Source organism: Grampus griseus, assembly GCF_964374135.1.
Source record: "Grampus griseus genome assembly, chromosome: 1".
Classification (NCBI taxonomy): domain Eukaryota; kingdom Metazoa; phylum Chordata; class Mammalia; order Artiodactyla; family Delphinidae; genus Grampus; species Grampus griseus.
This window is the reverse complement of record NC_139017.1, coordinates 93,737,140-93,760,011: the sequence shown is the minus strand read 5'-3', so window position 1 is coordinate 93,760,011 and position 22,872 is coordinate 93,737,140. Positions and strand designations below refer to the sequence as shown.

At 36.1% G+C, this 22,872-nt stretch overlaps 1 protein-coding gene across 4 annotated transcripts in view; it reads right to left on the bottom strand.

The window, feature by feature from the left end:
• The window catches only part of OLFM3 (olfactomedin 3), a gene marked incomplete at both ends in the record, with an annotated part of 191,859 nt that overhangs the window by 12,899 nt on the left and 156,088 nt on the right, over positions 1–22,872 (bottom strand). For all 4 annotated transcript variants that reach the window (XM_082681015.1, XM_082681016.1, XM_082681013.1 and 1 more), the window contains one exon: positions 18,264–18,483. In XM_082681015.1, coding sequence (XP_082537141.1) covers positions 18,264–18,483 — 220 coding nt within the window. The remainder of the gene's footprint in view (positions 1–18,263; positions 18,484–22,872) is intronic.

Here is a 22,872-nt window from a genome sequence, read left to right as displayed (position 1 = left end):
TAATGGATACAAAAATCCATTACAGACACAAAAATCAATAAGGAAATGTTGGACTGAAATGACACATTAGACCAGATAGGTTTAATAGAAATATCCAAACATTCTATTCAAAAGCATCAGACTACACCTTCTTCTCAAGTGCATGTGGGACATTCTCCAGGATAGATCACATGTTAGGTCACAAAACAAGTGTCAATCAATTCAAGAAGAGTGAAATCATGTGAAACATCTTCTCTGACCACAATAGTATGAAGCTAGAAATCAATCAGAAGATAAAAAGGGGAAATAATCATGAAGTAACAACAGCATACTTCTGAATAACCAGTTTGTTATTGAGGAAATTAATGGTGAAATCAGAAAATACCTAGAGACAAATGAGAATAGAAATATGACACACCAAAATCTGTGAGATGCAACAAAAGTGGTTCTAAGGGGAAAGTTCATAGCAATCAAGCCTACCTCAAGAAACAAGAAAAATCACAAATAAGCAATCTGATTTGACACCTAAAGGAACTAGAAAAAGAAGAACAAATGAAGCCCAAGATTAGTAGGATGAAGGAAATGATAAAGATCAAAGTAGAAAAAAATGGAGTCTAAAAAAATAATATAAAAGATCAATGAAACTAAGAGCCGGTTATTTGAAAAGACAGAACCAGCAGACCTTTAGCTAAACTAACCAGGAGAGAAAGAGAGGGCTCAAATAAATAAAATCAGAAATAAAAGAGGAGAAATTACAACTGATACCATAGAAATACAGAGGATCGTAAGAGACTACTACAAACAGTTATATGCCAACAAATTGGATAACCTGGAGGAAATGGATACATCCCTGGAAACATACAAGTTTTTCAAGACTGAGTCATGAAGAAATAGAAAATCTGAATCAAAGATTACTACTAAGGAGGTTGAAACTGTAATCAAAAAGCTCTCAACAAACAAAAGCCCAGAACCAGACAGCTTCACTTGAAAATCCTACAAAACATTCAAAGAAGATTTAATACCTATCCTTGTCAAACTCTTCCAAAAAACTGAGGAGGAGAGAAATCTTCCAAACATGTTTTACAAAGCCAACATGTCTGATACCAAAGCCATACAGGGACAACACAAAAAAGAAGATTACAAGCCAATATCCTTGATGAACATAGATGTAAAAATCCCTAGCACAATATTAGCAAACTGAATCCAATAATACATTAAGAGGATTATACACCATCATTAAGCAGGATTTATTTCAGGGATGCAAGGATGGATCAACATCCACAAATCAATTAATGTGATACATCACATTAACAAAATGAAGCATAAAAATTGTATGATCATCTTAATAGATGAAGAAAAATCTTTTGACAAAATCCAACATCCATTTATGATAAAAACTCTCAATAAAGTGATTATAAAGGGAATGTACCTCCACATAATAAAGGTCATATATGACAAACCCACAGCTAACACCATACTCAATGGTAATCTGAAAGCTTTTCCTCTCAAATCAGGAACAAGACAAGGATGCCCACTATTACCACTTCTATTCAACATAGTATTGGAAGTCCTAGCCCCAGCAATTAGGAAGAAAAAATAAAAGACAGCTAAATCAAAAAGAAAGAAGTAAAACTGTCACTGTTTTCAGATGACACACTACTGTATAGAGTAAATCCTAAAGACTCCACCAAAAAAAAAAGAGAAAAACTGTTAGAATGGATAAATAAATTCAGTAATGTTGCAGGATACAAAATCAATATACAGAAATTTGTGGCATTTCCTTATGCTAATAGAGAACTATCAGAAAAAAGAAATTAAAAAAAATCCCTTTTACATTTGCATTAGAAAGAATAAAATACCTAGAAATGAATTTAACCAAAGAGGTGAACAAGCTGCACACTGAAAACTGTAAGACACTGATGAAAGAAATTGAAGAAGACACAAATAACTGAAAGATATTCTATGATCAAGGATTGGAAGAGTTAGTATAGTTATTAAAATGTCCATACTACCCAAAGCAATCTACAGATTCAGTGCAAACCCCTATCAAAACTCCAATGGCATATTTCACAGAACTAGAACAAATAATTCTAAAATGTGTACAAAACCAAACAGATCCTCAATAGCCAAAACAGTTTTGAGAAAGAAGAATAAAGATGGAGGTGTCACGCTCACTGATATTAAACTATACTACAAAGCTGTTATAATCAAAACATTGTGGTATTGGCATGAAACACATGCACACAGATCAATGGAACAGAGTTGAGAGCCCAGAAATAAATTCACACATATATGAAAAATTAATTAACAGCATAGGAGCAAAGAACATACAGTGGAGAAAGAATAGTCTTCAATAAATGGTGTTAGGAAAACTGGCCAGCCATATGCAAAAAAATGAAACTAGACCACTCTCTTACATCATACACAAAAATGAACTCAAAATGGTTTAAAGACTTAAATGTAAGACCTGAAACCATTAAATTTCTAGGAAAAACTGTAGGTGGTAACCTCATTGCTATTGGTCTTAGCAGTGTTTTTGTGACGCTGACTCCAAAGGCAAGGGAAACAAAAGCAAAAATAAGCTAATGAGACTACATCAAACTAAAAAGCTTCTGCACGGCATGGAAACCATCATCAAAAGCAAAAGGCAGGGCTTCCCTGGTGGCACAGTGGTTGAGAGTCCGCCTGCCAATGCAGGGGACACGAGTTCGTGCCCCAGTCCGGGAAGATCCCACATACCGTGGAGCGGCTGGGCCTGTGAGCCATGGCCACTGAGCCTGCGCATCCGGAGCCTGTGCTCCACAACAGGAGAGGCCACAACAGTGAGAGGCCCGCGTACCACAAAATAAAAAACAAAAAAACAAAAAGGCAACCTGCTGAATGGGAGAAGATATTTGTAAATCATCTATCTGATAAGGAGTTAATATCCAAAACATATAAAAAATATCCAAAACATATAAAAATTCATACAGCTCAACAACAAAGAACAAGCTGATTAAAAATGGGCAGAGGATCTGAATAGACAATTTGCCAAAGAAAATATACAGATGGCCGATAGGCATATGAAAAGATGTTCAGCATCATTAATTATTAGGGAAATGCAAATCAAAGCCACAGTGAGATATCAACTTATGCCTGTTAGAATGACTATTATTGAAAAGATAAGAAATAACTGATGTTGGAGAGAATATGAAGGTAAGGGAACATATTTACATTGTTGGTGGGACTAAATTGGTACACTCACTATGGAAAATAGTATAGTGATTTCTCAAAAAAATAAGAATAGTATTACCATATGACTCAGCTATTCTACATCTGGGTGTTTATCCAAAGAGCATGAAAACACTAATTTGAAAAGATACATGAACCCCTATGTTCATTGCAGTATTATTTACAATATCCATTATATGAAAACAACCTAATTGTCCATCAGTGGATGAATGGATAAAGAAGTATGCACAGTGGAATACTACATAGCCATAAAAAAGAAACTCTGTCATTTATGACAATGTGGATGGACCTTGAAGGTATTATGCCACGTGAAAAATTCAGACAGAGAATGATGAATACCTTATGATTTCACTCATATGTGGAATCTAAAAAATGAAACAAATGAACAAACAAAATAACACAAAAGAAAACTGATAGATACAGAGATCAGATAGTGTCTCCCAGAGGGGAAGAATTTGCGGTAGGGGCAAATAAGTGAAGGGGGTCAACTGTTTGGTGATAGATGATAACTACACTTGTGGTGATGATCACTTTGTAGTATATAAAGATGTTGAATTATAATGCTGTACCCCTGGAACTTTTATAACAAAAAATTGTTTAAAAAGTTAGGGATTCAGAAACATGGGTATAAAGGATGTCGCAAGTGAGATAGGACCCGGAAAACAAGAACACCACTGAAAGAATTGCTTAAGAGCAATTGATACCATATCCGTCCTTGATGTGGGACCCCAGAAAGCAGTTTAAAAAATCTACAAAACTGTGTTAACTGCCTGATGAGACTTAGGCCAACTTATGAAAGCATTGGAGCTCCTGAACAAAGATTCTTGCATTCTGACATTGGTAGTTTCCTTGCCTACTCACCATGGAATGAAGTGTCCATTCCTACCTAAATACAGAATTTCCAAGCAGATTTATTGTTCAAATCTTTTAAAAAATCAGTGGTTAACCAACGATTAGCTTATGTTTTTGAAAAGCTTACAATAAGAATGACCAACATAAATGTGCAGAAAAACCAGACCACCATAAAAAGAGAGATAATTCAGAGAGCAGAAGAAATCCTAGTGTCTTTGAAGAGATTTGTATATTGTAGACTATATACTGTGAAAGAAAAACACAAAAGATCTACTGGAAATTTAAGATATGATTTCATTTTTAAAAATAATAGGTTGGAAGATAAAAAGAGTTATCCCCCAAATTAAAAGAAAAAGATAAAAATGAAAATAAGACAAAATATATGGCTGCATATAGGATTGATCCAGAAGCTCCAGCATCTGAAGAGCAGCTTTCTAGAATGAGAGGAGAAAAAGAGTAAAGAAAATTATCAAAGAAATTATTCATGGAATTACCCCAGATAAAAAACCTAAATATTTGGAATCAAAGCCTATACCATAATAAATGAAAAAATATTTACTCCTAAAAAAATTACTGTGAAATTTTAGAAGGTACTGAATGAAGTGAAGAAATTGGACCTTTTCACAGAAAATGTGTGACCTGGACACATGCAGACAAGAACTAGACTGACATTGGCTTTTCATCAATACTGGATGCTTGAAGATAATAATCAGTGCCTTTATATTTAGGAAGAAAAATCAGGGGCAGATAGAATAAGGATATATTCTGACTTGCAAACTTCAAAGTTTACCTACAATGCACTCTTTTTTAAGAAGTTACTTGAGGTTATATTGCAGCAAAATAAGCAAATATACAGACAGTGGAAAATCAGGAAAATACGATTTCTTGTTTCAGAGTGACAGCTGTGCAGAAGGCCTTGAGAACAGTTAGTCCAGAATGGACAGAATGTCTAGGAAGGTGGTCTCAGAAATAAGACGAATTAATCTATAGAAATACTGTGTGAGACCTTCTAGGAAAAAACTGGTTATGGTGAAGGCAGTTATTGGAGTACATAAGAGGAGAATTCATTTGAACTTAACTCTAGTAACAGTCTCATTTGAATAGCACTGATGTGACATTTGACTTAGAGACATTGAAGTCCACCACTTAGCTTCCGAAGAACAACATAAGCATTGTGATGATAATGCAATCACTCATGTTTAAGTTGAAGAATCAGGCTGTGAACTAATTACAGAATATTTAACAGACATTTCATCTGTTCTGTGATTATTGAAAAGACAAAATGTTTCCAACCATGATAACATAAAAGCATAGGTAAAGTTCACACTGTGAGAAAAGTAAAAATTGAAAGAAGAAATGATAGAAAGATGGGGGTATAACTGTCTTTGTATTTAAAAATATGGTGTTTAGAGAGTTTTCCTAGAGTTGAGGAAAAAATAATAAATATTTAAATATAAGTGAATAGTTATGAAAGCATATTATGAGGAAACAAGAAAGAAAGTGGCTTTGGTTGGGCTATCTGTATCCTCACATTGCAGAGCAGAAAGTCAATAAACAACGTCCAAAACTGATAAAGCAAAAAAAAAGTGGAAAAAAGCATATTAACCACCTGAAGCCATAAATTTAACCACCTGAAGCCCTAAAATTAAATGTGATTGCCTCTGGAAAGCAGAGCTGGAGGAGGAGACTGTTGCTTTTTATTCCAAGTCCTTTTTATTTAAGCATATAATTTTCTAGCTATGCACATACAATATTTAATTATAATTTAAAAAGTTAAAATAGTTGTAAAAACTTAAAATCAGACATTAAATTTAAAAAGCAAAAATCACATTTATATACTGCCTATTGACAGATCATTTCCAGATTTTTATTTGTCATGCTTCCTTGCAGGTTTAGGAAGTAGGTGGAAATTGAAGATGTAAATAAGTCTCCAGAATTGGAAGCTGTGAATATTTTGCATTTTAATTTGGTTTCAGTACTGCAAGCACTAGTTTGAAATTGTGTTCTTTAAACTTCTAACTCTGTCTTACAATTGATAATGCAATCTCTCTAGTTCTTTTAATCTTAAAAAAATTAGAATCCACACTATGAATTTTAACATTCATCAGTTACTTCATATAGATGTTAAAAGAAGCTAATAAGTGATAACATTGGTTAGTACATTTGGAGGAGCTGTACTAAAAGATACTAATCATGTGATTCCAGTAGAAATGTTGTACATTTTATTTCAAAATAGTAAGTGATTATGACCTTGGAAAAATATGCTCCTGTTGAATAACTACTTTCTATAAGAGGAAAAATTAGTCTAAAATGTCTTGAAAAATATCCTTTAAAGATGAATGATATTTCATGGTCATTTGAAAAAAAAATATAAAGAATCTCAGATGCCAGTTTAAATATGTTCTGGATATAGATCAATATAGTCCAAATATGAAACATAAACATAATGGAATGTTCATCCCCAGAAAACTTTATACCCAGAGGAAATGACCAAGTGGTAACACAAGCAGTAAGAAATTATGATGATGTCAGGTTGTTCTGTTACTAAAAGTGAATAGAGATTTTGTAGTTACAAAGTTTGATATAACATTTTAGAGGGACAAACTGTAAAATTAAACCTCAAACTGTGGTTTTTAACCTACCTTATCATCAAAATTGGCCCCTTTGCCATAGGTGGCCTCTATTGCCTGAAGGCTGAAGCATAGTTTGGACAAAGCAAGAAGACACAAAGCTCATATTTCCCTCAGTCATATGCATATTTTAGATGTTGATTTGTTTTCTGGGTTTAAATGGGTTTAAATGATCCTCTGGATTCAGTTTATGTCAACATAACTTTAGTATGAATTGAGTTGGATTGGTTAGTCAAATCTGAATAAGAACAATCTCTGGGACTAAGATTCACACCATGAATCTCATGAATCAACATTTCCAGATACTGATAATGCATTGATGGCTTGGGGTATCTTGGCTTCTGGGATATTTGGCTCTAACCCAGTATTGTATCCATATGGCAAAGAGATACTGCTAAGCCTTGTAATGTTTAGGCCAGGAATTAAGACGGAAATTATACCAGAGGTTAAAGGCTTCTGACATCTCAACTAAAAATGAGTTTGCTTTCTTTTTGTAGCAGTAGGTTTTTCTCTGAAATATGGTAGAGGGTAAAATAAATAGTTATGATTTAAATATAAAATAATTATTTTTTAAACAACCATTCACTAAGAAGTTATTATGTACCAGGACTGTGCTAGATACTGGAGATATAAGGTGAACAGGGAGACAAAATAGGTCCATAGGTTGTAGCTTCTTTAGACTGGTGAGTAGGGAAGACCTTTCAAAGAAGGTGATATTTAATTTGGGATCTAATTGACAAGCAGGCAGCCATGGATCCTTGAAGAGAAAGATGTTTAGTCATTGCATCAACCAGAAAAAGGTAGGATTTTAAAGTAATTGGAGGCATGGTTTAAGAAATCTGCCTGAATTTGAATCCTGATTTTCTCACTTACTCTCTGGAGGACTTGAACAAATTTTAACCAGTCAGTGTCTCGTGGATAACAGCAGTAATAATATCTAAGTCAAAGGGTTATTGGGAAGATTAAATAAAAAATAAATGCTAAGTGTTTTGATCGGTATTTGGTAAAGTTAATTGTCTAATAAATGTTAGCTAGGATTATTGTTCTTGTAAAGGCCCTGGATTTGGATATGCTTGGTGAGTTAAGAGAAATTGAAATAAAAATGCAGAAAGCCAGTGTGTCCAGAACAAACTTGGAAAAGTAGAAGATGAGGTTGGAGAGTTGAACAGAATAAAGGTTTGTAAAATCAGAGTATTTGGTTTTTATTCTAGGTATGATGGAAAGCTATTGCAGGATTTTAAGAAGATGGGAAAGTGACAGAATGTGAGCTACGTTTAAAAAGATCACTCTACCTACATGTAAAAAATTAATTGTAGAGGAGATAGAGTGTAGGCAGAGAGACACGTTGAATGTCATCACATTGGTCAGGTGGGAGATAATGAAAGTGGTGATGAAGATGGAGGAAAGTAGATGGATTTGGGTTATGTTTTTGTTTTGGTTTCTTTTCTTTTCTTTTTTGGATAAAGTCAGTTAGGACCAGGCTTTGGATTAGGCATTAGGATGAAAATTAAAAAGAGAAATTAAAGAAAATCTCAAACTGAAAAATAATTTAGAGATATTTGGTTTGTTCAGATGGTCAGATTGTAGTGTCATTTATTTAGATGAAATGCTGAGGAATGAATGGGTTTGGAAAGAAAAACCAAGAATTGGGCTTCCCTGGTGGCGCAGTGGTTGAGAGTCTGCCTGCCGATGCAGGGGACACGGGTTTGTGCTCCGTTCTGGGAAGATCCCACATGCCACGGAGCGGCTGGGCCCATGAGCCATGGCCGCTGAGCCTGCGCATCCGGAGCCTGTGCTCCGCAATGGGAGAGGCCACAACAGTGAGAGGCCCGCGTAACGCAAAAGAAAAAAAAAAAAAAAAAAAAGAAAGAAAAAAAAAGAAAAAAAAAATCAAGAATTCACTATGGTTTATTTAAAGTTGTTTATGATTATTATCCATGCCAGTAGAGATGTAGAGAAGATAGTATGCAGATGTAGGTAGGAGACACTCTTCTGAGACACAGTTTTGACAGTCTTCAGCACACTGAAGATAGTGAAAGCCAGAGCCTTGGAGAGAGGACATACACAAAGAAGAGGAAGGCATTTAGAACAGAGTTCTGGGACATCACAATATTTCTAGCATCCAGCAAAGGAGCCCAATAAGAAGCTATACATGGAATAGGAAAAATAGTGCAGTGTTAAGAAATCCTAAAGAAGAAAATGTTTTAAGAAGGATGATGTACTGACCTCTGGGGAATACAGAGGTGTCTAGAAAATCAAAGAAATAACATGGAATTTGGCAGCAAGGAGTCATTGGTGATTACAAAACTGAAATGAAGAGAATGTTGAGATCAGAAGCTTAGTTGGAGTTGGTTTTGAAAAGACTACACACCAAAGCAGCAGCTATAAAAGATTATTTTGAAGAAAAAGCAGAGAAAAGGGGGTGAAGAAATATAAGGTTGTGGGGAAATTTTATTCTTGTGCTGATGTTACTATTGTTGCTTAATAAAGATTTGTTTGCCTTTATAAATAATCTAGTAGAGAGGGAAAAACTTATGAAAGAGAATAATAAATGAATTTCATAAGCAAATGGTAGTTTATTTATTAACTATGCCTCTTTTAACAGTTTTGTTGTTTGTCTCTCTGTTCTGACTTCCACAGTTTTCCAGGAAATGTTCTTTGTGTAGTATATTTCATCCAGGTTAGAATCCTGAGGTGGGTGTTAGGTGGTCTGGTTTCTAATCCAAGCCACAATATTAAATCATTGTGTAATATTGGATAATGTACTTATTCTCCAGGGTGGAGTTTCCTCATCTCTAAGATGGAAGTTCTGAAGCTTGACATTTTGTTACTCTAAGGGAGCATGGAATGGATATGGGATCAGTAGACATTTATGCTGATGGGGAGAAGGTGGTATTATTTGTGGTGGTTGTAAAACACACACACGTCATCAGGGTGATCATGATCATGGACATCATCATTATCTACCCTTACTCTTGGGAAGCAAAACACAGAAAGGGCTCTTGATGTTGATTTCTTCCCAGTAGAAGTTTCTCTTAAAAATAGTTATTAGAGTCCTAAGCTAAAATTCATCTTGTCAAATGATATTAGTAAAATTAGAGTTGCAGGAATTTATAAAAACTGGCCACTTTTTTATTTACAATTTGTGATAGAATTAAGTAAACACAGGTATTCTCATTCTAACAGAGCACAGAAATTATAAAGTAAAATAAACAGTGAAAGTCATTTCCATTTATTGGTTCCCCCAAACTAGCTTTTGTTCAAATACACATTATTTTTCTCACTTTACTCTCACTTTCTATGAGGACAAAAGAAGCCAGAAAGAAAGGATAATTTCCCCAAATGCGTGGAAGACAAATGTTCCTGCAAAAGTGGATGGCAAAGAAGGAAGTTGAGTCTTCCTTCATTGATTTTTTCCTGCTATGCTCTTCTGTCTTCAGTGAGACACATGAAAATATTAGCATTTTATAATATATTACACGTGCACGGTTCTGTATGTTCAGAAAATATACTGAATAGGTAGTTGAGAAAAGTAACCATTTTAATACTCTGATGCTTTTGAAACATTAAGTTTTTTATTATCAGTTACAATCCATATTTATCAATAAGTAGCTCAGGAAAAGGTATCATTTGGGATTCAGCAGGAAGATCAGTTTGGATCAGTGAAGCATAAAAACCATCTTTTTGTTTATTTCTTTAATATATAATTTTACTTTGTAACATTGTGTACTAATAGCTCTGGATTTGAATCCTAAGGCCATGCGCATATAAATAAATTTAATGGAGTGGCAAATATGTTTATGAAAGAATGTTACTTCTTTTTACTTAAAGGCCATTGGAGAACTCATGTAGCAAGAAGTAGATATGATTTGATTTTTAAAGTTTATCTATTAAAGTTACTTAAAGTAAGTTTTTCTCTACCATACGTTTGATAGTAAAATCTATTTATATTATTTAACCTTTTATTTGTATGTCTAATCTTACCAACTATACTGCTGAAGGAAAGGTGGGGATAAGAATGAACATAACAGATGCCATATTGCATGGCATGGAATGAGTTTTCAGTGGGTGTCTGGTAAATGGGATCAAGAATAATATGTGTCTAAATACCTCTACCTTCCAAAGTTAACACAATTTTACTCTTAAATTTAAAAACTCCTGAACTTTTTCTGAAATAAAGCTTATATTATGAACATATCTTCAGAGAGAAGCCTATCTAACATCCAAACTAAATGGAGCAGAATTGCATTATGAAAACTGAATAATTTGGCTTGCCTCTAAAAACACAGGCTTTATATTGTTAAAAGGCTTATAATTTAGTTGTAATCTAGGAAAATTTAGGACATTAAAAAGAAAGATAAACAGTAAATCAATTTATGGTAAAACAGGATATACCAGTTACCTCAAAAATGTGCTAAAATCACTAGGGTCTCGGGGTTCCAGAAGAATGAATCATCATCAGGTGCATGGATACCAGAGAAATTGAATTCCATATTATAATCTGGAATTTTAGGAAGAATAGGACTTTTTGGTAAATAACTTATTTGAAGATCTACTCAATTTAATTTGAGGAGGTAGTCTTATAAATTTCTCCCATTATATTTCCAAGTTAAATTGCACTCTTATTCATCCCAGGCACACAGTTTGACTTTCCTGTTAATTCTTTCTTTCACTGAGATTTTCACTGTCTCTTGCTTTAAGTACTAAGTACAGCCAAATATCAGGTGTTTTGGGAATGAAATACTGCATTGCCATTGAAGAAAGAACAGATGGCAATAAAAACAACGATTAAAAAAATACTGTGCTTTTGTTGTCTTTTTTTTCCAAAAGATTTTTTGTTTTGTGAAAGATATAGATGTTTTATCTTTGACATACACTGATTTATTTCTTGAAAGCAACATAAAGCTTTTTATTTAAAAAATAGTATTTGCTCTCAGAAACTGTAGACACCAATTTTTACCTTTTATGTTTCAGATGTTTTATCACAGTCTATAGAGATTCAACTGGAACAAGACACAGATGATCCCTGACTTCTCAGAGCAAGGACACCTTGTCTATAAGGTAGTGAAGATTAAAGAAAAGGAAATGGAAATTTTCTGTAAAATAGCTGAAGTGTCATGGGGGGGTGCAGTGGGGGCATGTGGGAGACTGTGCCAGGGGAATTCAGCCATGTTTTAAGAAGGATGCAATCAGAGAAGCCTCCACAGAAAAGCTGGTATCTGGTCTATAAAATGAAAGAGCAAGCTTAGAATTTGGATAGGAAAGGTAGGGAGGAAGAGTGTTCCATGAAAGGGGAGAGGAAGTTCAGTGTCCAGGAGGTGAAGAAGCATGCACGATTGAGGAACTGAAAGGATTAAACTGACTAACACTTAGAGTGAGTGCCTGGTGAGAATTTGAGAGAAAAGGGCTAGAGTTAGGCAGAATCCATGTCTTCAAGACAAACGAGGCAAAGCTATTTAGAATTAATTTTAAAGGAAAATCACTTAAACAAGGTATAATATAATTAGATTTGCATGTCAAAAAGATTATTCTAAATTCCTAGTGTGGTAGACAGGGAATGACTTCAGGTAAGGGCAGTGGTTAGGAGGCCATTGTGGTAATCCATCTGAGAGGTGATCAGTGGTGCTGTGGACTAGGGTGGTGGAAGTGTGAATGCAGAAAAGAGGTGGTTTTGAGAAATTGTGAGGAAGACGGGAGATGTGATTGCATGTGAGTGAAATTCAAGGAAGAATCAAAAGTGACTCTGACTTCTTTCTTTCTACAGCAGTTGGGTTCTATTTACTGAGTTAAACTTACTGAGGTGTCCAGGGCGTTTCTCTATTATTAGGTACCCAACAAAACACATCATGTGTGGGAAAGAAATCTCAGCCTTTGAACTCAGAAGGACTTGGGTTTAAAGTTGTTGCCTCCAACATGTACCTTTGGAAAATTAATTTAAGCTGAGTATCTATTTTCCATAAATTGCTAATAATAATACCTGACCCCGAGTTCTTAGAGCAGTTAGGACTAACACACCTAAAATAGCTGGCATAGTGTCTGTCAAGCAGTAGGCTCTCAGCATTGCTGTAGTTACCTACTTAATGTGCTTATTGTCCCCACTATAATGCAAGTTTTCTGACGGTAGGAGGACACTGCCTGCTACTCATCTTTGTAGCCCCAAATACCTGGTTAAGTGCCAGTGCACACTGGGGAGTCAATAAATATTTGTTGAATGTACAAATAAGACTACTACCACGTAGACAATTTGGTTTCTCTTTTAAAACTAATTTGGCATAAACATGATAAAAATACTAACCCAAGTTGAGATTACTTGTAATCTCAAATTTTGAATGCTGCTGTTACTTCTGTTAAACATGAAGGCTCAAAACTGTTTCTTTTAATAGAAGGATGCATCCTGTACTTCACTAGACGGCACCAAACTATTGCCCTAAAATAGAACCCGAGGAAGTGTCGGGGGGGGGGGTGGAGGTGGAGGGCTGGAAACCTGATTATAATCTACATTAAATATCTATTGGTGATCTCAGGGGGTGTGCAAGAGCTTCAGCTGTGCTTTTCCAGTCAAATTCTCACATGCATATGATTACATTTTGCATGTCTAGGAATGTGATATGTTTTAATTAAGCACAGGGGACTTTACTCAGTCCCTCATAGAGAAAATTAAGCACTTTTAGGAACGTACATTACTATACCTCATTCAGGCCACTAGGATGCATTTCTGTTGAAGCATTCTTTCTAATTTCTATTTTCTCTAAAACTTTAATTCCCTAGTAGAAATAAGCTGAATGGTGCCCTAGTGGTCTCAATGACTTGTGATTCCTTCAGCACCTTATTAAGTTAAACTTTGCAGGCAATGACACTAGTTTGTTTTTTAGTTTCTTAAAATTCATGTGCTGTGCACTGTGACATCTTCCCTAAAAGCAAATCCACTGAAAAGGTGAGTGGAAATGTATTCATCATGGCTGCAATTTTATTTTCTTTCCCCAGTCCATTTTTACCCTCTGCTAATTGGCTGTGTGTGTTTAGAGGCTTTTGTGAAGAATAAAGATGCCATTGATAGATGAGCCTTATTGCACCTGTTGCTATATTGCTGATGTCATAATTATCCAATATCCCACTCTAGATCTGAGCAGCATAGCAACTGGATTTTAGACCTTTTTGGAACATTGAACCCCTGATACGTTTTTTTCTCTACATTTCCTGTGAATGGTCCTGATGTTATTTAACATCTGTTTTCTGAGTCTGTGTGCTCTGACATTTTGATATTCAGACCCTTATTTATGAGATACTGCCAGGCATGGAATTAAGAGTTCACAGAGATAACTTGGTCCAGTCTGTACTAGTTTTCAGGAATTGTAAAAACTAAGTAAAATGTTAATCAAGTTATAACTTAGTACCACACAAAATTGTTTGTGTTTTCTTCTGTAAATAAATGTGCCTTATCAGGTACTTCCCTTGAAATTGGAGTAATTCTTTTTTTAATGAAAAATATGAAGATTCACTTATTTATTTTTTTAGGAACCATGTGGCTTTAGATTTCACAGTGTTAGGGCTGTCTGTCTCTACCTGGACATGTTTTCTACATTGTAATTAAGCATTGTGGTCCAGTTGATAGACATCCTCTCTGCTCAAGAGAGTCTCAGTAAGTGGTTTTGATTAATTGACATAAACATGGTATGATGGAGAAAAGTACCCAGTTCTTGGGACAAAAGCATAAATGAGAGTCATTGCTTGTGGCACTGGCCTCTGTATTAAGTGAATAGGGATTTGAGGGCCACTAATAATCTAAAGCATTATGATGTGAGAACTGTTTTCAATATCTTATAAGGTCATATCAGTTAACTCAAATAGCAATCATCTCATTAAATAAGAAAATTAAATGCTAGTTTTATTGCTGTTTGATATCTATATTGGTTGCTAGATTTTATATTTTTGATTAGTTAAAATAAAAATAAATGTTAACTAATTAATATAATTTATTTGACAGTCACAGTCTTTCAAACTTCGTGGTCCATGGGGGAAAATTAATAAAACAAATCTTTGACATATATTGCAGATCACAGTCCTGAGGCCTAAGGACACCATAGAGACATTATCCATGGTTCAGTAAGAAGGAATAGGATGAATCTGTGTCTACTTAGATTAACCCTCTTTGTCCCAAATATCATTTTTAATATTGTAGGAGATTCTGTGTTGGGAGTTATATGTGGATTAGTAAAAACAAATTGGGAGTTATGAAAGAGCTGAGAGGAATGTAGAATTTCCTAACTGTGGTGGACATTATTTCCAGCTAAGTAAACTCAGAGAGAGTGTATGTTAGAAGTGAAGTTCATTTGTAAAGTAGAGCAAATCCCAAGAGTTTTCCATGTTAATCCTTCAAAAACATAACTGGCACACTTTAAGGTTCAAGGTGATTACTAAGTGTAGAACCTTTCTGTTGCCTGTCCTTGTTTATTAGTTGAGGCCATTTGCGCTAAGTAGGTGCCTGGACTTAGCATACAAAGCCAATGGCTTGGGTTTATTGTGAGATACTAGGAATGACAGAGTGAATAGATTCTCAAGGTCTTCAATGGTTCATCAACAACAAATGGACCTCTTCCAAATCAAATTAAAGCCCTACACAGATTAGTCCTATGTACTGTCATTTATAGAATATCTTTACCCAGATATTTTATGGGCTAATAAATATGCATTTGAATACTCCTTTGAACCCCTAAAGTAACTTTTAGGTATTGAGAGCACTAAAACAATTCTTGGTTTGGGATTTTCTTCTTGCCAGATATCATCTGGCAAGCTATAAAATGAATCTGTGCATTGAACTAAAAGTATTTATTTATTTATTTATTTGCTTATTTGCGGTATGCGGGCCTCTCACTGTTGTGGCCTCTCCCGTTGCGGAGCACAGGCTCCGGATGCGCAGGCTCAGCGGCCATGGCTCACGGGCCTAGCCGTTCCGTGGCATGTGGGATCTTCCCGGACCGGGGCACGAACCCATGTCCCCTGCATCGGCAGGCGGACTCTCAACCACTGTGCCACCAGGGAAGCCCCTAAAAGTATTTCTTGATTAAAAAAGAATAAAATATGACAGCAGAATTTCTTTATGCAGTAATATTTACCTATTTTCTGTTAGCAATAAACTCCACAACTTGAATTATAAAAGCACACCATATAAGGGAGTTTTTAAGTGCTGTATTAAATAAATGACTTTTCCCTTGCTTAATCTTAATCAGTCCTATGCCATCTTGACACAAATATGTGGCTAAAAGAGATCATTGTTTTGCAAGTAAAGGGGATTGTTCTCTGCTACTTGTTAAAATACCTAATATTTACTCTGTTGAAAGTTTAGAAATTGTTACTATGACTGCTTATAGAATTAATTTATTCAGCAAATATTTACTGAGAAACTTTTCTTAGTTTTCTAGGCAATGGGAGATACAGTATTTAGAGTGAATATCATAGACATACTTATTCTTATGGAACAGAAGTCTAGCAAAAGAGACATCCAATAACACAAAATGATAATGAAACATGAAAAGTCCAATCATTGGTGAGATTTCAAGATTTGAGAGCACCTAGCAGGGATGCAGAGGACACCTGGGGAGGGCAGTGAAAATTCAGGTGAGACATTACATTTAAACTGAGACCTGCAAAATGAATAGGAGTCTGTCACACGTGGCAGGTGAAAGTATGTTTATTTATAAAGCAAGGATAAACAGGGGAAAGAGTGTTTCAGGAGAAGGAACAAACAGCTTCTCAATATGGCCCCATGGTTAGAGTGTGGAGCACATGTGACTGGGAGATAGTGTATGAGGGGAGAAATGGCAGGACCGAAGATGGGAGATGTAGGGAGTGCCACAATGAAGGCCCTCCTAAGTCATGGGCTGTATCCTAGGACATAAGGGATTCATAGGAAATTTTAAATAGAGGAAAATAATTTCAGACTTGTACTTAAAAAAATCCCTTTGGCAAAAAGGTGGACAGTGGGTAGAGAAGAGCAAGTCACGGAATCTATTGGAGTCATGATTATTAGGAGACCAGTTACAGGTGAAAAAGTATGGGCCTTGCATGATGAGAAATAAGGAGCTGAGGGTTGCTGCACGTGTGTTTAGCCTTAGGAGTTTACGTTACTGCCTTCTGATAAATTCTGTTAGATTCTCTTGGAAATCCTGAGATGACTGCAGTGGGGCCTCCGATGTGGTGATTCCCCACTTTGTTTTGAGGCTGTGATTACTGAATGCAACATATTGTATTTTAGCTATCTTTTTTTTATCATTTGGATTGCATCTGTAAAATAAGTAGTCTTTAAAATATTTTTGTAAGTCATCCAAACTTTATTTTGTGTTTACATTTATGCTCTGAATGTTTCTTTACTAGAAATTGACTCTTTTTTTGAAATTCTTTACTCCTCTTCCCAGTTTATTTCCTATTCCAGAAAAGTTTTTCTTACCTTGAGAGAACACTTTCTATGGTTATTGAGTCCCCCTCACCTAACACCATCATATCACAGCATGTCAACAACTAAAATACTATTCCTAAATGGGTTTACAATCCCTCTTAGTCAATTCATGAACACTTATTTATTTCACATTGTTACAAACTAGTCCCATGATGACTTCAACTGAGTGGCAGTGGAAAAGTTTGTAAACTCAGGCCACGTGGAACCACACATTTTAGGAGTCAAAAAGTAAAGTTCATTCCCCGTGTCACGTGCTTGGCCCCTTGTAGAGTAGTGAATATGTATTTGAGTAGGTACCTCCTTTTTATTTCTTGAGTGGATCAGAGCAGCAGATGGCAGCTCTGCATACTAGAGAAATTGTATTCATTTCCTTATCATTGCTGTTTCACATTTGGTCCCAGGGCAATGACCTTTTCCCCAGTCTCTAACTTTCTCTACTGCCAGAAATGGCTTTCCTCTTCCGTGGCCACACAGTGATTGACCGTCACCGATAATCTGAAATAAAGCTTATTTCCATTAGTGTAGCCAATAGCATTGCTGTATTTGCCAGACCTCTTATTTCAAGCCACCGCGGTAACAGGGTGCTCTGAAAATCAGGCAACTGTTAGTCAGATAACCTTGAATAACCAGGCCTGCTTAAGCCATCAAGGAACACTTTTTTTTTTTAACTGTTCTTTTTTTTTAATTAATTTATTAATTTATTTTTATTTTTGGCTGTGTTGGGTCTTCGTTTCTGCGCGAGGGCTTTCCCCAGTTGCGGAGAGCGGGAGCCACTCTTCACTGCGGTGCGCGGGCCTCTCACTGTCGTGGCCTGTCTTGTTGCGGAGCACAGGCTCCAGACACGCAGGCTTAGTAGTTGTGGCTCACGGGCCCAGCTGCTCCGTGGCATGTGGGATCTTCCCAGACCAGGGCTCGAACCCGTGTCCCCTGCATTGGCAGGCAGACTCTCAACCACTGCGCCATCAGGGAAGCCCAAGGAACGCTTATTTTACACTTAGAAAGCAGGTGCTGGTTTCCCTAGAATTAGGAATTCATGACTATTTCCAAAATGTAAGAATGCAGTTGTCATTGAAACTACTTAAAAATGCAACCTGGACAAATGGAATTGTTCTACTCACTTAGCTTTTTCATGCAGTCACGAAGTCTGGTTTCCAAGCTAAGCACCCTTTGATGTAGTTCCTCATAGTCATAGGCTCCAATTTCCTCCTGAATTCCAGTGAGGATGGCAGACAGATTCCGGATTTCCTCCTTGAACTGGGTGATTAACTTGGCATCTGTTTTGTACTGTTCCAGCACAGGAATCAAGGGCAGGAGCTCGTCCATCTTCTCTTTCAACTCCTGTGAAAAGCAGCCAGTTGTATTCATGAGAGTCATTTAAACAGATCAAACAGCAACGTTCTTTTTCACATGATACTTAAGGGAGATTCTTAAGACAGATTCACAATTGCTTATTGATTTTTTTTTTTTTTTTTTTTGCGGTACGCGGGCCTCTCCCATTGCGGACACAGGCTCCGGAAGCGCAGGCTCAGCGGTCATGGCTCAACGGGCCCAGCCGCTCCGCGGCATGCGGGATCCTCCCGGACCGGGGCACGAACCCATGTCCCCCGCATCGGCCGGTGGACTGTTAACCACTGCGCCACCAGGGAAGCCCTGCTTATTGATTGAAATTGTGTATTTCGTGAGAATGTAAGTGGCTACATGATCATTAATAGTAATCCACTTATCTCAGCTTTTCAATACAAGAACACCTCTTTAAATGGTTACTTGCTTATGAAACAAATTGATCCTTATCATAATTACAAAACTTCCTATGGTAGCAGTTCGGGGTTTATGTACTATCTTGCTTTCTGGTGGCATTTTATAAAGTGAACAATGCATTATTTAGTTAGGAAATAGAAGCAGGGTCCATCTTCTAGTTACAAATTATTAGAAATAGGTCAAATATCCTGTTTAGTTAAGTCTATTTACCCATTAACTAATTATTAATAATATAGGGGTACTTACAGGAAATTTTGGATCCTGGAACAGCTTTTGCCTAACAATTTTTCCAACTTTGGGCTTCCACCACTCTGTCCTTCTACTCCTCCCTCTTTTTAATATCCTTCTTAGCACAGCATCATTAGGAAGGTAAGTTCAGCAAGTATAGTAAATCATGCGAAGCTTTTCAAAGCTCAAAGAAATGTATGTTGCTGTTTACTATTTTGAATTATTACCCATTCTCTGACTTCATTTGCCTAAGCAAAGATAATTTAGAGCTCTTTATGTAAGGCAGAGTTGCTTACCAATGTAGTGAAATTAACTCTTTCAGGGGCTAAGGTGCTCATAATTGATGTAATAAAAGAGCACAGAGTTGTTTGAAACTGAAACGTTGATTTTTGTCTAGAGAACAAGAAGTATACTTTGCCAGCACTATTTCCCTCACTCCTATCTTGGGACTGAGCCAAACCTGCAGTTTCACTTTCAGTTTCTGAACATGTCACCTTTTTTTCCTTTCTTTTAACTTGGTGGTGGTGGTCAGTGAAAATATTTCATGAGTTTGATTCAGTTGTGAGTTTATTGCAATTTATCTCATTCGTTGAAGAGCTGTCACTGCTATGATCATAACAGAAACCATACTGTATACTAACTAATTTAAGGAGCTGAAAATTGCATTTTACAATTACATTTAGAACATGTTATCACTATCAATGCATTAAAATAGCAGGAGCTCCCATTGCCACCCTGATTTATGGGCTTGTGTGTCTTGGGGGGAATTTCCACTTGTTCTGTAAGATTGGAATGCTTAGAATTTGTCTGTACGTCCATGTTGAGTGGGAGGGGACAGAGAGTCTTAATGAGAAAGATTGATAAATATCACAGTCAAAAGGCAGAATTGCATAGCTTTGCTCATTTTAGTGGCTCATTTTGAAATAAACTTATTAGTTTGAGCATTTTGTGCTATCCCTAAAGGAAGACACAGTTGCTGCATTAGGATTTTAATGAGAAGAGTTCTGATGGTACCATTTGCTGCATATTATAGCAACTGTTACAATGAAGAGTTTTACATTCTACTATGGGAATATTGAAAAGAGAGTAATTCAGTGTCACAATTTTGGTGGCATTTTATTTCCCCTGAGCTAAAAATTATATATGTGTGTGTGTGTGTATGTGTGTGTGTGTGTGTGTGTGTATATATATATACACACATATATATACATATATATATGTATATGAATTTTGGGGTCTTTTCAAAAATTTATAATTCAATTATTGTCAGTCAGTTCTAACTCTGGACACTTGTCAGAGAGCAATAGAAAGTCCAACTAATATACGTATCGAATATTTAAAAGATTAAAGTAGAATAACACAGATCTGTGCTTACTTATCCTTTCTAGAATTTCATTTTCTACTATGTTGGTCTTATAGCAAAGTGTATACCTAGACTATCTTACCCAACCAAGATTTCTTTATATAAGAATGATAGTCTCAAGTATGATAACGAGAACAAGCTTTTTTATCATAAAGAATATAGAAGACACAACCTACTTAGATTTTTTGATAAGCTGAAAAGGGTGTGCCAGAGGAGGATTTTCTTCCAATTTAAAAGTATTCTTCAATGTTAAACTTACTTTTGGAATGTTCCATTTCTTCTTCTCATATATGGCACCTCAGCAGCTGGAGCAAAATCTGACTCATGATCGGACTTGGTGAATAAATATATTCAACAAGCATATATTGAGCATTTAATTATTATTATTAAATTTAATTCAGAGAGCTAGAGTCTACCTGGAGAGGCAGTATAGCATCGGTATTAGGAGGCTTAACTCGGGAGCTGGACTTTGTAGTTCTGATACGTATTAGATATACGATCCTGGACCAATTGTGTAATTTCTTTGTACATCAGTTTCTTCATGTGAATGATGGGAATAAACACAGTGTCTACCTTATAGGATTGTTGTGAGGATTAGATTAACTAATATATAGTATATTTAAAGTGCTTGGAACTATGTGTTGAATATGTGTAATTCTTCAAGAAAATGATGTTATTATCATTATTGCTATTTGGAGTTTGACTTATACATATAAGTTCAGTATCCACGTGGATTACATGAACTAGGAAAATCAAAATCATCATGTTCTATGGTGCTGCCTAAAAATTAAGTTTTCTTATTGGTGGCTTGGCTTCTGCTAGGCAAACTTATAGAATAGGCAACTTTCTCTTTTTTTTTCCTCTCAGCCTTGTATCTTTTTGTTTCTTTGTCTCCTCTCTTCTCCCATAAGTTCCCATAGATGCACACCCGTCATCATTTGTCACCAACTCTGCCAGCCCTGGTACTTGCAAACTGTCCCTTGGCGTCACAGAGTTCTGTAGTGACCATCTGAACTTGAATGATTTTCACTCTGAGCCAGAAACCCCGAGCTTCTCTCCTTCTGTCCCCCTTCCTTTCTGGGAATGCTCCCTATGTGCCATAAGTACCGGCTGATCATTCCTACTTTGTTGATAGCCTCAGCATCACATCAGGCACACGGTATTGCTCTATCGTCTACACCCTAACCCTGAATATTGAAAATAGACATTGAACATCTTTTGGTTTTCTTGATCTCCTCTGTAATTTAGTATTTTCTGGGGAGGAAAGTGGGCAGTAGTCCAAAACCATTTTCTTGAATATTGCCAAGCCCTGTAGCTCTTTCCCTGAACTTCTCTAAACAAAATTAAGAAAAATTAATAATTCTTCCCTTTGTGCCATTTTGATGTTTATGCCTCTTTTTACTGTCAGATTTTACCTGCCTGTTTGTTAGTTTCTTTCAAAGAAGAGAGATTATGCAGTATATACCCAGCAGAGGGCCCAACACTGCCTTGTACACAGTATGTGCTCAATAAATGTTGGTTAAAATTAATTTTATTTGCTTTTCAGCCTTATACTCTTCTGTGTTTACCATTCCCCCATAATTTCTCTATTCTTCTAGTTTACTCATTCTCTTATTTCCAATAATCTTTAAATTTATTTTTATCTTCTAGGCCTTGCTATAATTTGTTATCATTTCTTAACCTTCTGGCTTTGCTTATTTCTCTCTTCAATTCAATCTCATGATTCATCACTTTAGCCCCCTTTCTTGTCAATACCCTGAACTTTCTTACCCTCTTGTCCTTCTGTTGTACCTTTCTGGGAAAACTGTAAAACTGGTTCAGTGCAAGATTGTTTTTGATACCTTTCTACTCAGGCTCCTGAGCACCACTGAAGAAAATTACAAAACCATGCTAATTTCTGCCATATTAAACTGTGTCATGCAGAGACCCTGTTTCATGTCCCTGACTAGCTCCCTGCCAATCATAATTTTGTATGAAAAGCGCTTCTAATGTTTGACCAAGAACTTGGATTCAGGCCCACTCCCTCACCTTTAGCAGTGTATCTCACTTCCTAACTGACAGGGAAAGCAGAGGCTATTATGCTCGTAAAATCACAGTATGTTTTATAGACAATGTGCTATGCCTTTGTAAGGCAGACTATTTCTTTTTAATAGAGGTTCAAATGGCATTATCATAGATTTTATTTTAATCTATGACAGTGTCATACATAGTTAATAAAAATCCACATAGCATGCTTAAAAGCATTGTTTCTCCATTTTCAGTGTTTCTAGATAATTACCAATAAACAGCTTAAAGTCTAAAAAAATACTTTTTTATGGGACTTCCCTGGTGGCGCAGTGGTTAAGAATCCGCCTGCCAATGCAGGGGACACGGGTTCG